Genomic DNA, 17,380 nt, shown 5'->3' with positions numbered 1-17,380 from the left:
GTTTATTGTAGCTAGCTGAAATGAATCAAATCATCCCCACAATGCAGAACACCAGGGTTTAATGAGGCTGCTAAACTGGCTAAATAGAAAACTGCATCCTGAATGCATGTCAGAACTACACTGTGTGCGAGCACCCTAAGGGCCGTGTTTTTTGTCCATACCCAATCTGTATTATTTGTAGGTCAGATGCAGACCCATTAATTTCTATGGTGCCACAAAAATGGGACCACCACACTGTACTATCTGCATCAGTATGTACATTCCACGGCACCAGCAAACTGTCCTATATTTGTTCATTTAACAGATTAGGATAGAACTGTTTATATGCACATGGATGGTATGCATGTTTTGCGGACCACAGAAACTACAGCTGCATGCAGGAGCCAGTGAGCAATACGCTATTGCAAGAAATGACATTCTTAATTTTCACAGCCACGCATTTCTAATGGGTTTGAAAAACCTGTGGGTTCAAAGCACTCCCTACACCCCTTGATAAATTACTTGAGTGGTGTAGTTTCCAAAATTGGGGTGTGAATTCCACTGTAAGGATACCTTAGGGCAGTGAGGGCTAACCTTGGCACTCCAGCTGTGGTGAAACTACGACTCCCAGCATGCTCCATTTATTGCTATACAGTTCTGAGAGCAGCCAAGCAAGGGGGGCATCTTGGGAGTTGTAGTTTTACCACAGCTGGAGTGCCAAGGTTAGCCATCACTGCCTTACGGTCTCTTCAAATGTGAACATGGCACCTAAAAACTATTCCAGCAAAATCTGCCTTCCAAAAGCCATAGATCATTCCTTCCCTTTAGAGTCCTGCAGTGTGCCCATACAGCAGTTTACAACCACATATAGGGTGTTGTCATATTTAGTAGAAAATGGGTATTATTGTCGTGTGATTTTCTCCTGTTACGCCTTGTGAAAATGAAAAATTTGGTCCAAAAATGTAATATTTTATTTTTACAGCCAAGGTGTTTCTAAACACTGAAACGCCTCTTGGATCAAAGTGCTTAGTCCATTTTTATTTTTTTTGGGGGGGGGGGGGGGGGGGGGGGGGAATATTATGTGTGTATCTCAGGGTTTCTTCACATGTAACATGATGCCCAAAAATCATTCCAGCAAAATGTGGCCTCCAAAAAGCATAGGGCACTCCTTCCCTGTGCCCATACAGCAGTTTATGACCACAAATGGGGTGTTTCTGTAAGTTACAGAATCAGGGTAATAAATACTGAGGCTCGTTTTGCTGTGTTGAAAATAGAAATTCTGCAAAACAAATTTTTGTTTTCATTCCTAGGAAGAAAAATCAATCTTGAATAATTTGAGGGATACATTTTCTAAAATAGGATAATGTACGGGTGTTTCTATTATATAAGCCTCGTAAAGTGTCTTCAGAACTGAATTGGTTCTTTTAAAAAGGCTGTTTTGGAAATTCTTGAAAATGTAAAAAATTGCCTCCAAAATTCTAAGCCTCTAACATTTTAAAATAAAATGACATTTACAAAATACAGTAGACATATGGTGAATGTTAATTTTGTGAGGCATTATTTCGAAAATAGCTAATTTTGGCAAAATTTCTGTAAATTTTGGATTTTCTTTATAAACCAAGGTAAAACATATGGATCCAAATTTACCACTCACTTGAATTATGGTGCGTCAAAAAATGTATTCCAAAGTTACCATATAAAGTGACACGTCAGATTTGCAAAACTAGACTTGTCAGAAAGGGGAGTAAATGGCCCTGTCTGGAAGTTCAAGTATCAAGCTCAATAATATCACAAAGGAATCCCTGCATGTTACAGTGTACAGGAATATAAAATGTGCACTTTGCCCCATCTCCACCACTAGTATAATACTCAGGAACAAAAGGTCTTTTTTAGTGCAGCTCTTGCAGCATGCCATTGAAAGGTATCTGTAAACAGGCACAAAGCCCCCATGAACAGCAAACATTGGCAGGGCTAGAGACAAAATGAAGGGTTTTGCACAGGTAACAATGCTGCTGGGGCCCAGGTGCAGAATCTGAAATGGGTTCTCCAAACTCATTCATAGCACCGGTGTCCTCAATGAGGAAACTGAACCTTTAAGACCCCCTGAGGCACCAGGGCCCATATCCTTGGGCAACCTCCACACCTATAGTTACGCCCCTGATATTATACATTATATGTATCCATGTCACCAAAAAGTTGGACAGAGTAGACTTGTTATGTCAGAAGATTTTATTTGTCTTATTTTTATTCACTTTTATTATTTTTAATGTATTTTGCTCATCTTGGTCTGGAGAAAGCATAATCTGTGGTAATCAACATTCTTCTGGATGCAGAGAGCTTCTGATCTAATGACTACTGCTGCCTTCAGACAAAATATAAATAGTTGTCCTCCCAAGCGTGCTCCTCCTAGTGTGAGTAACATTAAAGGGGTACATCATGTTATCTCCCATCCACAGGATAGAAGTATTAGATTGGTTCAGGTCCAATCGCTGGGACCCTCACTGATGGGGAATGGCGACCTGTTCCCTGCAGACACCCAAAAACCAGAGCAGCAGGTTTTGCATGCACACTGCTGCTCCATTCAGCTCTGTGGGACTGCCAGAAATTGAGTGACGTACTTTGGCATCTCTTGCTGACCCATAGAGAATGAATGGAGCGGCATAGCACATGCTTGACCAGTTGCTCCATCCATTTTTGAAAGTCCCATCGGGTGCAATTCCATTGATCTAATAGTTATCCTCTATCCTGTGGATAGCTAAAAAAAAAATTATATATATATATATATATATATATATATATATATATATATATATATATATAAAATATATAATTTCGCTGACAGCTATTCCTCTAAGTCAGGTATGCTCAACCTGCGGCCCTCCAGCTGTTGCAAAACTACAACTCCCAGCATGCCCGAACAGCCTACAGCAGGGCATTGTGGGAGTTGTAGTTTTACAACAGCTGGAGGGCAGGAGGTGGAGCATGCCTGCTCTAAGTGCATGTGCTTTCAATAGGGAGAGGGGATAAAGGCACTGCCAGTTTCACAGACCAAATTAATTCAGAAGGCACATCAATACTCTAGTCAAATCAAGGACTACCAAGCCATGTGTAACACTTTGGCAATCCATATGATTTAGAAGCTGTATATCCTAGGTATCATATACAACCACTGGTCACGGATGTCTGCAAGCACAGATATACAAAACTATGGCTTTTATTTTCAGGAGTACATCTGCTAGAAAGCCAAACGGCAATCCCACAGAGTAGCCAAATTCACCTGCACATAAATATCTATATGGTATGTGGTTGCGCACAAAATCAACAAAAATAAATAAATCTATACAACATTGCTTCTTGTCAATAGATACGGATAATAAGTGCGTGATTCATATTTAAAAAAGGCAGAAACTATATACAGCTTCTGCAATCATTTCACCACCAACTTAGTGTATACTATACCATAGTTGTAGGGTCATAATACAAAATATTATACCATTTCCTAGAACAGAATATTTACATAAGTGACTTACAAATGCGGTGGTACAAACAGTGGTAATATCTCATGCCACCAAATAGTAGAATAATAAGATTAGTAGAATAATATAGATTAAATATAGGAAACGTGATACAACATACAAATACATGCATAAATCAGAATGAAATTAGGCTGAAGGGTACACCAAGTTTGTGTTAAACGGATACTTCATTAATGTATGACTGTGGTAAAAACAAAGGATTTTGTCCACTAATTTGTGCGCAAACCAATGAAGCTGTGCAAGGTGAACAGAGCGATTGCGTCTCCTTCAGAAATAACTATTGACCAATCCAGTAGGGATGACCATGAGGTTCTGTATAGTCATAGTGCTGTAACCAGTCGTAGTAACTCTGAGATGCTTCTTCAGGACTGCCCATATTATACACATCTGAAATCTTGAGGAAACAAAACCCTATTACATTAAAGTCTCAAAGGCCCACATATAAAGCTACATCATAACTACATCAAACCATTTTTAGGTCTTGTAACATTTATATAAGGTGTGCTTATTTTAATTTTCTAACATTTAGACATATTTGATGAAGTGTCAGCTACCATAGCTCTACATTAGTTTTATTGCAAGCACTGTTTAGCGGCAGAATTTGCAACTTTTGCTTTTTCCACAAAGTGGGCATGGTGTGGGTAGCCCAATTCACTATATACAGTTGCAAGAAAAAGTATGTGAACCCTTTGGCATGATATGGATTTCTGCACAAATTGGTCATAAAATGTGATCTGATCTTCATCTAAGTTACAATAGACAATCACAGTCTACTTAAACTAATAACACAAAGAATTAAATGTTACCATGTTTTTATTGAACACACCATGTAAACATTCACAGTGCAGGTGGAAAAAGTATGTGGACCCCTAGACTAATGACATCTCCAAGAGCTAATTAGAGTAAGGTGTGAGCCAACTGGAGTCCAATCAATGAGATTGGAGGTATTGGTTACAGCTGCCCTATAAAAAAAAAAACACCAGTTCTGGGTTTGCTTTTCACAAGAAGCATTGCCTGATGTGAATGATGCCTCACACAAAAGAGCTCTCAGAAGACCTACAATTAAGAATTGTTGACTTTCATAAAGCTGGAAAGGGTTATAAAAGTATCTCCAAAAGCCTTGCTGTTCATCAGTCCACCGTAAGAAAAATTGTCTATAAATGGAGAAAGTTCAGCACTGCTGCTACTCTCCCTAGGAGTGGCCGTCCTGTAAATAGATGACTGCAAGAGCACAGCGCAGACTGCTCAATGAGGTGAAGAAGAATCCTAGAGTGTCAGCTAAAGACTTACAAAAGTCTCTGGCATATGCTAACATCCCTGTTAGCGAATCTACGATACATAAAACACTAAACAAGAATGGATTTCATGGGAGGATACCACAGAGAAAGACACTGCTGTCCAAAAAAAACCATTGCTGCATGTTTACAGTTTGCATAAGAGCACCTGGATGTTCCACAGCAGTACTGGCAAAATATTCTGTGGACAGATGAAACCAGTGGACAGATGAAACCAAAGTTGAGTTGTTTGGAAGAAACAAACAACACTGTGTGGAGAAAAAGAGGCACAGCACACCAATATCAAAACCTCATCCCAACTGTGAAGTATGGTGGTGGGTGCATCATGGTTTGGGGCTGCTTTGCTGCGTCAGGGCCTGGACGGATTGCCATCATCGAAGGAAAAATGAATTCCCAAGTTTATCAAGACATTTTGCAGGAGAACTTAAGGCCATCTGTCCACCAGCTGAAGCTCAACAGAAGATGGGTGTTGCAACAGGACAACGACCCAAAGTATAGAAGTAAATCAACAACAGAATGGCTTAAACAGAAGAAAATACACCTTCTGGAGTGGCCCCGTCAGAGTCCTGACCTCAACCCGATTGAGATGCTGTGGCATGACCTCAAGTGATTCACCAGAAATCCCAAGAATATTGCTGAACTGAAACAGTTCTGTAAAGAGGAATGGTCAAGAATTACTCCTGACCGTTGTGCACATCTGATCTGCAACTACAGGAAACGTTTGGTTGAAGTTATTGCTGCCAAAAGGAGGTTCAACCAGTTATTAAATCCAAGGGTTCACATACTTTTTCCATCTGCACTGGGTAACATTTAATTATTTGTGTATTATTAGTTTAAGCAGACTGATTGTCTATTGTTGTGACTTAGATGAAGATCAGATCACATTTTATGACCAATTTGTGCAGAAATCCATATAATTCCAAAGGGATCACATACGTTTTCTTACAACTGTATGTGCCAGAATAGATTTAAGTTCTGGGGCACAGATAGCCAAAGATGTGATAAAATTGAGACATTCTGCTCTTAATAAATTGGTTGGATTAGTGGTATTACAGTACAAGTTGAACTGAGCCATCATTGGGTATTCATAGACTTCCATGTCTCTTCTGAACTTATATATTACCTCATATCATATGGAAAGAAGTGGTCTTTATTGGCTTACAACTAGACCAAAATTTTTTGCAATCCTCCCAATTAGATACCCTTTATGGAGGTATTCTCCAAACAGGTCTCTGGTTGAACCAGTGTTGCTCAGGTGTTTTTATTTTAAAGCAGCAGTTTGAGCCAAAGCCAGACTGAAATCACCTTAAAGGGATTCTGTCACCTCCCCTAACCCAAAATCGGATTTTAAAGCAGTCATGCAGCACAGCTTACCTTGAATCGGCTGTGCTCTTCTATCTTGTAATCCGTCCAGTAGTTTATGATAAAAACGACTTTTAGGATTATGCTAATTAGCCCTGAAGGTGCCCAGAGGGGCGTTTTATTCCTCTTAGTGTGCCCAGTAACGCCCCTCTTACAGTGCCCAGAACGCCTTCCTTCCGACTGCCTAACCGCCCACAGCCTCTCATTCCTCTCCTCCCCCTCCCTCACGGCCGAACGAACTCTCACGCAGGCGCAGTACCCACTGAGGGCTGCGCCAGTGCGATTTGCTGGAGACTGAGGGAAGAGCGAGCATCGGACGTCACTGGGCTCGGCGCATGCCCAGTGACGAGGATGAAGCTCCTGCCCTCAGTCTCCTGCAGATCGCACTGGCGCAGCCCTCAGTGGGTACTGCGCCTGCGCGAGAGTTCGTTCGGCCCTCCCAAATTTTTTTCTTCTTTATTTTCCAGGAAAATTAAAGACTTTGGCCACTACATACAGTCCTGATCAAAAGTTTAAGACCACTTGAAAAATAGCAAAAAATCATATTTAGCATGGCTGGATCTTAACAAGGTTCCAAGTAGAGCTTCAACATGCAACAAGAAGAAATGGGAGTGAGACAACATTTTTTGAGCATTCAATTTAATGAAAACAATGAATAATCTGAAACAGGCTGTTTTTCAGCTGATCAGAATTTTAGGACCACACCTCCAAAAAAAAACTAAACCCCCCAAAACAGAAATCCAACTTCCAAACATGAACTCAGTAATGAGTAGCTCCGCCGTTATTGTTGATCACTTCCAAAAATTGTTTTGGCATGCTTGATGCAAGCGTTTCCATGAGGTGAGTGGAAACATGTCTCCAAGTGGTGAAGACGGACGAACGAAGGCCATCTACTGTCTGGAACTGTTGTCCATTTTTGAAAAATTCCCTTGCCATCCATCCCCAAAGGTTCTCAATTGGATTTAGATCAGGGGAACACGCAGGATGGGCCAAAAGAGTGATGTTATTCTCCTGGAAGAAGTCCCTTGTCCTGTGGGCATTGTGTACTGTAGCGTTGTCCAGTCGTTACCACACAGACGAGGGCCCTCAGTCATGAGGAATGCTCTCTGCAACATCTGGACATAGCCAGCGGCCGTTTGACGCCCCTGCACTTCCTGAAGCTCCATTGTTCCACTGAAGGAAAAAGCACCCCAGACCATTATGGCGCCCCCTCCACTGTTTTGGCGCGTAGAAAACATCTCAGGTGGGATCTGCTTGTCATGCCAGTAATGTTGGAAACCATCAGGACCATCAAGGTAAAAAAAATCCTCAGAGAATAAAACTTTCTTCCACCTTTGAATGTCCCATGTTTGGTGCTCTTTTGCAAAGTCCAAACGAGCAGTTCTGTGGCGTTCAAGGAGACGAGGTCTTTCAAGATGTTTTTTGTTTTTGAAGCCCTTCAGTCTCAGATGCTGTCTCATGGTTATGGGGCTGCAGTCAGCACCAGTAAGGGCCTTAATTTGGGTCGAGGATCGTCCAGTGTCTTGACGGACAGCCAATTGGATCCTCCGGCTCAGTGCTGATGAAATTTTTTGGGGTCTTCCACTTGACTTTTTTGTTCCATAACCCTCAGGATCATTTAAGAAATTCCAAATGACTGTCTTACTGCGACCCACCTCAGCAGCGGTGGCGCGCTGTGAGAGACCCTGCTTATGCAGTTCAACAACCCGACCACTTTCAAAAAGGGAGAGTATTTTTGCCTTTGCCATCACAACATGTGACTACCTGACAGAAAATGACAATGAATCCACATCTTTGCACAGATTTGGCCTTTTAAAGGCATGTGGTCCTTAAATTTGGATCAGCTGAAAAACAGCCTGTTTCAGTTTAATCGTTATTTTCAATTAATTGAATGCTCAAAATTTTTTTTTGTCTCACTCATTTCTTCTTGTTGCATGTTGAAGCTCTACTTGGAATCTTGTTAAGATCCAACAATGTAAAATATGATTTTTTGCCATTTTTCAAGTGGTCTTAAAAACTTTTGATCAGGACTGTATTAACTGCACATGTGCTGGGAAGAGCACAACTCCAGATAATAGGCATTATTATACCTATGTCATTGATGTCCTAAGGTTCAATATGACCAGTTCCACTCATCTGCTTCCTGGTGCGGAGCTCCGAAAATGGACACTGATGAAGGGCCCCATCCATCAGCAGCCTCCATTCATTTACACTGGGGACAGACTGTATTTCCAGTGTAAGTAGGGAAGGGCCAACCCCTTTAACAATTCAAGGGAAGGCCTCTAGCTTGCATTGCCTCCTGAAAGATTCATACTCGCCTGTTCCCAGCTGCTCCAATGTGCTATCCTCAGGATAGGTCATCCATGACAGATTGGCAGAGGTGCAGTCTCCCTTCCTGCTCTGCTGCTGCATTACCATAGACATAGCAGCAGCAGGAAGAGAAACGAGCCGTCTCCTCATACAGCTGACCGGCAGGGGTGCCAGGTGTCGCACCCCCCCACCGATCTGATTTTGAGGACCTATCCTGAGGATAGGTCATCAATATTAAAAAGCCCGGACAAGCCCTTTAAGACTCTTTACACCCTGTTTTCTAGTAGAACGAAGCATCTTTCCCTAATGCTTTGTATATTCCATAAAGTATATAAAAAATGTTTTAACATCCCTGTTCCCTACACAAAAATACACCGAAACAGTTACACTAAGCTCTTCAAATAGAAGTCCCATTGAGCAAATTTGTCATACAAAAACCATTAGGAGTTTCAGGCATGTAATGTTAACGCCAGTAACAAGTTGCAGCAAGTCACCCCCCCCCCCCCCCCCCAAAAAAAAAACCCCAAAACAAACACATTCACAAAAAAACAGATATAAAATCAAACCTACCTGTAGGTCAAACAGATCAGCTTCTAAACCTTGAAGGGACTCTATATCATCTAACCAAGGATTAAACATACTGTGTGTTGGATCATAGTAATTTTCTTTCCTGTAGGACAGATGCCATTACCATTATTAATAACTATACTCAATAAGTACAGCTAAATACCATCTCCAATAGCAATTAGTAAATTAAGTTATGAAAGTTAAAGGAGTTGTGCAGTGCTACAATATTGATGGCCTATCCTCAGGATCGCTGGGGGTCCATCTCACAGTGTAATTACAACCGCTTGTCCCATTCAAGTTGTCTCTACAAAAGAGTCAAAATTTTTAAATGGAAGCAGAAGTGCAGCTACTGCTTCAAAGAGCAGATTGGCGGAGGTGCTGGGAGTCAGACCCCTGCAGATCTGAGGTTGATGACCTATCCAGGGGGCAGGTCATCGATATTGTAGTACTATACATCACCTTTAATACTTTGAACTGGTTTGAGATTACAGCAAGGTTTATTTTATGTGCCCTTAGCAGTATTTACAGTGAATGTAATAGATTGGCAGCACCTCATACTTACTGAAATGTGACCTCCGCAGGAGGATCCCATGCATGAAGTGCACGCCTCCATATTTTAATCTGCATATCCCAAGACCGCCGACTGTATTTCCTATATTTGTTGGGGCTGCGAGGGTGAATTTCTGGTATTCTTTCAGATCTAAGAAATTAGTGAATGCTTTCAGTTAGCATCTATGGATATTGTGATATTTTAGAATCCCCTGAACAGAAAGGTTAGTTTGTATGCTGTATTGATATCGACTTATCCTCAGGAATTATCAATAGTTGATTGGTGGGAGTCTAACTCCCTGCACTCCTGTTGATCACCTGTTTGAAGGGGTCCTGGCACTTGTGTCAGCGCTGTGTCCTCTCCAATGTTTACCTGCACACTCTCTAATTCAGGGGTCGGCAACCTCCAGCACTCCAGGTGTTGTCAGACTACAACACCCAGCATGCATACTCACTCATTCTCAGAACTTCCACAGAAGTGAATGAAGCATATACTTGCTGATCCCTGGTCTAGATTATAGCAGTAGTGCAGTTTAATACATTTTAAGGTGGATTATCAGGAACGACTGTTCCTGAGAACGCAATTCCCAACAATCTGCCCATCACCTGCATCATCTGCCCATGAATGAGCAAAACACTTGTTTGTTGGGCGATCACAACGTTCGTGCAGGCACTACCAATAATAGTTTCTGGGCAGCAAATCGTGCTGTCTATACAATGACCTGCTGCCCAGAAAAACATAATTAGACTTACCGGTAATTCTGTTTCCTTGAATCCACCATGACGGCTACGGATGAGATTGACCCCTTGACCTCTGTAGGGGCAGGAGATACACAGAGTTTAAGACGCCCCCACCCACTCTCACCCTCCGTGTGTACCCAATACCAAAGTGGGTATATATACACACACACACACGTTTAAATGTGTTTCCATCATTTTATTATATACACATTTTTATATATAAATAATTTTTTTTATAATTATATATGTATTTTTTTTGTATTATCCTCATAATATATACTAAACTTTTATGGGAGGGAATATATGAGCCGTCATGGTAGATTCAAGGAAACAGAATTACCGGTAAGTCTAATAGCTGTTTTTCCATTTCGTCCACGGATGAGAACAGATTACTATGTAGGGGAGGCAACTGCTTGCAACACTCTGGCCAAACGCCAAATCAGTTGCAGCAGAAAAGTTCAGGCGATAGTGTCTAATGAAAGTATGCTAGACCAGGTTGCAGCCTTGCATATTTGATAGAGAGATACCCCAGCTCTTTGTGCCCAAGAGGAGGCCATAGCTCTAGTAGAATGTGCCTTAATCCCTATAGGACATGCCTGACCTAATAAGTTATAGCAGAAAACAATAGTTTTTATCCAACAACCTATGGATGTCTTGTAAAGTTTTTTTCCCTTTATTTTTCCCCGAAAACAGATTATTATCCTTCCTAAAGGGTGCTGTAACTTTTAGGTACTTGATAATTGTCTCCCTTACATCTAGAAGATGTTTTTTTTTTTTTGGATCAATGCAGAAGGAAGGTAAAATAATTTCCTGGTCCCTATGGAAATTAGAAACTACCTTCGGGAGAAAACCCGGATCTAGTCTCAATACAATTTTATCAGGAAAAATTGATAAATATGTTTCTTTACATGACAAAGCCTGGATTTTCTTATGCGTCTAGCGGATGTAATTGCTATTAGAAAAGCCGTCTTGAAAGAGATGTTTTTGGGAAATTTCTGTTACTGGGGCGTCGTGTTAAGCTTTAAGGAAGGTCTGAGTCTAGAAGCGGCTTTAATAAATCTTCTAACCCATCTATGGTTTGCTAGGTTAGTATCGTAGAAAGCCCCCAGGGCTGATATTTGTACCTTCAAGGTACTAGGCCTAAGTCTAGGCCTCTTTGTAAGAACTAAGATTTTTTTGTATGGAAGGAGAAGATCTATCGGTAAACTCTTATCCCAGCCATGAGCAATTTTTTTTCCAGATTTTTAGATAAATGGCGTCCGTAACTTTTTTCCTGCTGGTTCAAAGAAGGAGAAAAAGAATACCGAGATGGGAGCCGCACATCTAAAATATATCAAATTTATTTAAAGCAACAGACAACAAAAAATAGATTAAAATCATTGTATACAACAAATCAGGGCCATGTGAACCATGTATGTACACATGCCACCCTGACTCATCACAAAGTCATAAACATGCCCCCACATCAATAAATATATAACAATATTAAGTGCATGAAATCCATCAACAATGAATAAAGAGCTGGAATACTTATCATAGAGGTAGCATAGTGGTGGTATGTGTGGTGGTCAGGAAAGAAGCCCAACGCGTATCGCCAGACTTGCTGGCTTCCTCAGGAGTGCCTGATCCTAAGTGGCACATAGTCCGATATAGATTATATTATATATATATATATATATATATATATATATATATATATATATATAATGATCTTCACCTGTGTCCTAGGTGTCCATATGGAAAGTGGGGGCGGCGGCAACCACGCTCTCATGGAGGAGGAGGGGAGGAGGAGACGGCGCTTAATGCCCTCAATGAGCAAACAGGCATGGTAGCTGAAAGATGCCGTAACTTTTTTCCTGCTGGCTTTTAGGGTACTGATTACAAAATTTTAGAGGCCCTTGCTGTGACGAGGGTACCCCAAGTAGAGTCCCCTTTTTAAATACACACACTCACAGGCCTAGAGGCCCCCTTTATTCTGCTTTAAAAGAGAAATATTACCTTGCTTGGAGCGGTGTCCTAGTAATTTAAAATGATACTTCCGTCATAAAGATAAGGATGGGAGCTTCAAAAGCACCCCTACCGAGGCTCATTGTAAAATACTGGATCCTGGGATAACATTAGCCAGACATTTTGACTACAGTCTCAGCAGGGAACCAGAGAGAGCTGGGAAAGCAACCTATTGAACCATTGAGAGACTCAAAGGTAGTCATTTTTCATATCTCTGGTCGTAGGCATATTCCTCCGTGGACCAGTGCGATCACGGAGATATCAAACAGTATGTTCTTGTGCCATTGGAAGGCTGAAAAGCCAGCTTTAAGCAGTCCTGGAGAACCAGAATCCACAGCAGAGTCAAGTTTGGTCTTGTTAGACTTGTAAAATCACAGGGTCATTAATACCTAAATGTCATAGCTGTATTTAGTGGTTCCACAGAACTGTGGGCTCAGCCAGAATAAGGACATTCTGGGGTGACCTTAGCTGGGTCATAAACCTTGCTGACACCTTCTCGATCCTGCCCACACGATCGTACCATTGGTGGGCAGAATTGCTGGCACCTCCTGTTTTAGAACTGCTATAAGATGCTGTCAGGGCATTGTATGGCAACCCTGCCTTGCCTTAACACCTGGATTTGTATCGCATTCTGAATGTCAGTGCTCAGGGTCAACTGATATTATACCAATCGGATTGCACAACGGCTTCATGGACTGAAACAGAGGAACCAAAGTATACCTTTCATCCATTATCCCTTTTATTTTAACTGTCGTGAATTCCTATTACCTTGAATTATTATTTAGAATAGTCTTTTCTGTAAATGTATATATGCACTGTTTTACTGTTTAACTTTTATTAAAAGATTGAAAAATCTTATTTGCCAAGTCTTCCGTGTTCTAAACAAAGGAATTAACGAATCCTGTCTCTGAAGAGAGTAACGTTACCATTGTGTGTGAGAAAGGTCATTTTGACTGTTGCTTGGCTGAACGATTGCGATCGGTCAGCAAGCGGTACCTGGTTCATTCCCTGCTCTGCGTGAGGGTGAGTGACTGGTAGTCGGTTCGTGTGCTGTTAAAACACGTGGTGGCAGTATACCGAATTGTATCTATAAAAGGTTAACCGGAAATTAACCACCCCTTGTCACGTGTGGTATCAGTCTGCGTAAAGGTACGTTTGTGACACTTGCTGTAACAGCATACAAGGAAATACTCCAAACTCCGAACAGAACCTCACGAATAGCTGCTAGCAGACGAATAGGAAACGCACCCAAGCAGATTACACTCCTAGCAATCAGTCTAACAGCATACAGTGAATCCCCCCAAGAACAAGACCAAGCTCCGTGTTGAGGGTAAAGCAGTGGACAGCCAGAGCTGTGTGTTTATTCTTATATAACATTGTTACAGACTAGTACCACCCACAGGGTTTTGTAAAAACCACCAATAAACACGTACAATACAGTAAAACACTCACACAAAATCCCCCCCTCTGCCTGTGATACAATTACCTTACACAATGGGTTGATGTAATTATCACAGGCAGGAGAATACACAATGTCTTCTGTTCTGGAGACAACCGAGGAGTAATTCAATCAATCATCTCTCAGGACAAAGGGAAATCGCCAATACACACGTGGAGACAATAGGACAGACATCACTACTCAAATATACAATGTTCCAACCATTATAGTAACAGACATTTAATATATCCCCAGATGGCTTGGATCTGAGCGCTCAATATATCCAAACAGCGCTCAGATGCCACAAACAGTCAAATCGCCATGGTGTTTAAGTTTAGCATGGGCTGATGAGGGCCCATAATCCTGGGGCAAGAGGCTGGCAACCAGGCTTCTCCACCACCCAGTGGCGAGGTTGGTTTTGCCACATTTCTCCCCTTTTCCAAACAGACTAACAGGGTATCTGACCTTCTGCCGGTCAGTGCCCTTGTTAGTCCAGCAGCCCACCCACAAAATAGAAACAGCAGTACAGCCCACCCACAATAAATGGTTACTACACCTGAGCAAGGGATAAACTTGTCCATGTCCATGTGCCTCACTACGGCTGTGTGGGGGACTGGTAGACTGCCTTGGTGGGTTGCTGAGTGGGCAGAGACCAGCGGTACTTTGCCCTGGTGCCAGCGCTACCACGGAAGAAGCCTGGTTGTTGGAGGGGGGAGACCGACTGTCTCCCCTTTGGCTAAACAGCCCTGTTGCTGGGGCACAGGACCGACTGTCCCTACCCCCTGTGCTGTGAGTGCAGAGACCACGGTCCCATCTGCATGGTTGTGGGGCTTACCGTCTCCCCCCTGGTACGTTAAGCTGCCACTGGGGAATGGAGACTGGGCTCCCAATTCCCAACGACTCAATCTGCTGCTGGGGGACAGGACAGACTGTCTCTGCCGCCTGTAACTCAGCCTGCCGCTGGGGAATGGAGACTGGGCTCCCAATTCCCTGCAGGACTGGTGGAGAGACCTCGGTCCCACCTCCACCGGCCACCTGGGGTTCTTCCCAGTAAATCTCCACAATACCTGCCCAGCTGAATGGGTCTGGATCCGGGTCTGTCATCTGGCTGTCCTGCTGAGCCTTCTCAATAGAGTGGAAGAGATCTCGGTAGTCCTGCTCTAGTTCCCACTCCAGGGTTGCTAGATGAGCCAGGTCTTTCTCTACCTCATGGTGGTTATCCCAATCCTGCCTAGCCTCCCTCTCATAGAAAATATCCTGAAGCCTGGACTGTGCAGGGCTCCCGAAGTCAACTCTGCAAAGGACTCCCATAACAAGCCAGGACCATCAAACTTCTCTCCCTCTGGCTTGTCATGCTCAGCTGTCCAGGGTATATACTGTGCCATATACCACCAGAGCGTCTGGTAGGCATCCTCCAGCCATAGCTCCTGCCATACCCGGTGCTCTAGTTCCTTCACCTATTCCTCCAGGGGCTGCTCTCCCAGGAAGGGCATCCGCAGGGCCACTTGCCTCTGCAATCGCTGCTCTTCACTGGGGAGACTCTCGCCTCGCTGGTATTGTACATTATCCAGGGCCTGGTACCAGATGCCTTTGGTTTCGCCACACTTGCTCCTTAGGATCTCGCTTTCAGGATCCAGGCCGATAGCTTGAAGAGACCCGGGTTTTGATGTAAGATTGGCCCCTGTGAGAATCTGGAAAGGAATCAGCCATTGATAAGTTTTTCAGGATGGGAAACCAGGTTCTCTTGGGCCAATATGAGGTTATTAGTATCACTAACGGTCTGTGAGAATTTTCTGCAGAACCTTGGGGATAAATGCCCATGGGGACGACGACACGTATGCTAGATTCCAGTTCCATTTTACTGAGAAGGCATCCACTGCCCATGGATTTTACCTGGGATTCAGGGAGCAAAACCAGTTGACCTTTGCATTTCTTTTTGAGGCGAATAAGTCTATTTGAGGTTGGCCCCACTTGTTTATTAATTTTTGAAATATGTCTGGATTTAAGGACCATTCCCCTGGGTCTAGAGTTTGTCTGCTTAGAAAATCTGCCTCCGTATTTTCCAATCCTTTCAAGTGAATGGCTGTGATAGATAAAACTTTTCTGCCCAAAAAAATATTTTTCTTGTTAAGGATCTTAATTTTTGGGACCTTGTGCCTCCTTGATGCTTCAGGTAGGCGACTGCTGTTGTATTGTGAGAGAATATTTGTTAGGTGTTTTTCGCTTAATAGATTCTGATTTAATTTTAGAGCCTCCCAGACCACTCTTAGTTTGATGACTCCTTTATCTGTTCCGGCCACTTCCCTTGCCAGCTTGAGGAGGCCACCATTGCACCCCATCCCATTGGGCTTGCGTCTGTTACCACTTGTACTCCTGGCTCTTTTTGCCAGATAACCCCCCTGGTTAGATTGGTTTCCATCTTCCACAAATTTAAATCTATTTTTATTTGCAGGGGGATTTTCATTATGTCCAAGGATGACTGATGTTTGTTCCAATTGCTCAATATCCAGGATTGTATGGTCCTGGTGTGGGCTTGGCTCCAGGCAACCGCTGTTATGCAGGAGCTCATGAGACCCATGGCGTTCCTGATCGAGGTGCTGTTTTGAGTTTGGAATTTTCCAATTTTTTCTATAATGGCTTTTATTTTTGCCCGAGGTAGTAATGTCTTTTGGGCTACTGAGTCTAGTATCACCCCAAGAAATTTCCTGTTGGATGACTGAATTAGGGAATTTTTTTATATTCATCAGCCAACCCAAGCTGGAAACTTTCTGTAAGAAGGTTTGCGTGTTTCTGCTTCAGAATTTCCCAGTAGAAGGAAATAGTCTAGGTATGGAAAGATTACTAGTCCCTTTTTTCTCAGGGAGGGCAACATTTCCACTACGCGTTTCGTAAAGACCCTTGGTGCAGATGAAATGCCAAATGGAAGTGCACAGAACTGAAAATGATGAATTTTGTGATCTGGACTTTGTAATGCAAAACGAAGATATCTTTGCGAGTTTGGATGTATAGGGACTTGATAGTATGCGTCCTTGAGATCTATGGATGTCATACATGCCCCCTTTTTTATTAAAGGGATGATGGAGGAGATGGATTCCATTTTGAATTTTTTGTACACTATAGTCTTGTTTAGATTTTAGGTTTATGATGGTTCTGGAGGAGCCATCCGGTTTTTGAACTAAAGAGTCTGGAGTAAAAACCTTGTTTTTCCTCTGGCATCGGGACCTGTTTTATTACTCCTGATGCTTTGAATTCTAGTATACCCTGCCAGATTTTTGAAAGGGTATTGGGATAGTGGGACGTTATTTGGAACCTTTTTGGTGGGGTAGAGGCAAATTCTATTTTGTATCCTTTTTTATAATTTCTAGCGCCCAAGGGTTTGATGTTGTGGCTTCCCACTGGGTTAAGAAATTTTTTGGCCTCCCCCTACTCTGTCGTCATTTTTTTTCCACTTTGTTTGTTTTGGGGGTTGAGGAGGAAGACTCTGCCTTTGCCCCCCTTCTGGTAACTCCAGCGACCAGTCTTACCTTTGGCCTCTATATGGCCTAGATTGCTGACTGGAAGGGGCGAAAAAATTTCCTTTTTCTAGTATTTTATCG

General features: G+C 42.5%; 1 protein-coding gene across 3 annotated transcripts in view; it reads right to left on the bottom strand.

Moving 5' to 3' along the window:
- Positions 1 to 3,590: 3,590 nt before the first annotated feature.
- LOC120978759 (oocyte-specific histone RNA stem-loop-binding protein 2-like) overlaps positions 3,591 to 17,380 on the bottom strand; it is a 63,638-nt gene continuing 49,848 nt past the window's right edge. For all 3 annotated transcript variants that reach the window (XM_040407099.1, XM_040407092.1, XM_040407107.1), the window contains 3 exons: positions 9,612 to 9,749; positions 9,053 to 9,152; positions 3,591 to 3,909 (listed from right to left, as the gene is read on the bottom strand). In XM_040407099.1, the coding sequence (XP_040263033.1) occupies positions 3,793 to 3,909; positions 9,053 to 9,152; positions 9,612 to 9,749 (355 nt within the window). In that variant the 3' untranslated portion in view covers positions 3,591 to 3,792. The remainder of the gene's footprint in view (positions 3,910 to 9,052; positions 9,153 to 9,611; positions 9,750 to 17,380) is intronic.

This window comes from Bufo bufo, chromosome 1 (assembly GCF_905171765.1).
Source record: "Bufo bufo chromosome 1, aBufBuf1.1, whole genome shotgun sequence".
In the NCBI taxonomy this organism is placed as follows: Eukaryota; Metazoa; Chordata; class Amphibia; order Anura; family Bufonidae; genus Bufo; species Bufo bufo.
The sequence above is the reverse complement of the archived record's forward strand: the minus strand, read 5'-3'. Positions and strand labels throughout refer to the sequence as shown.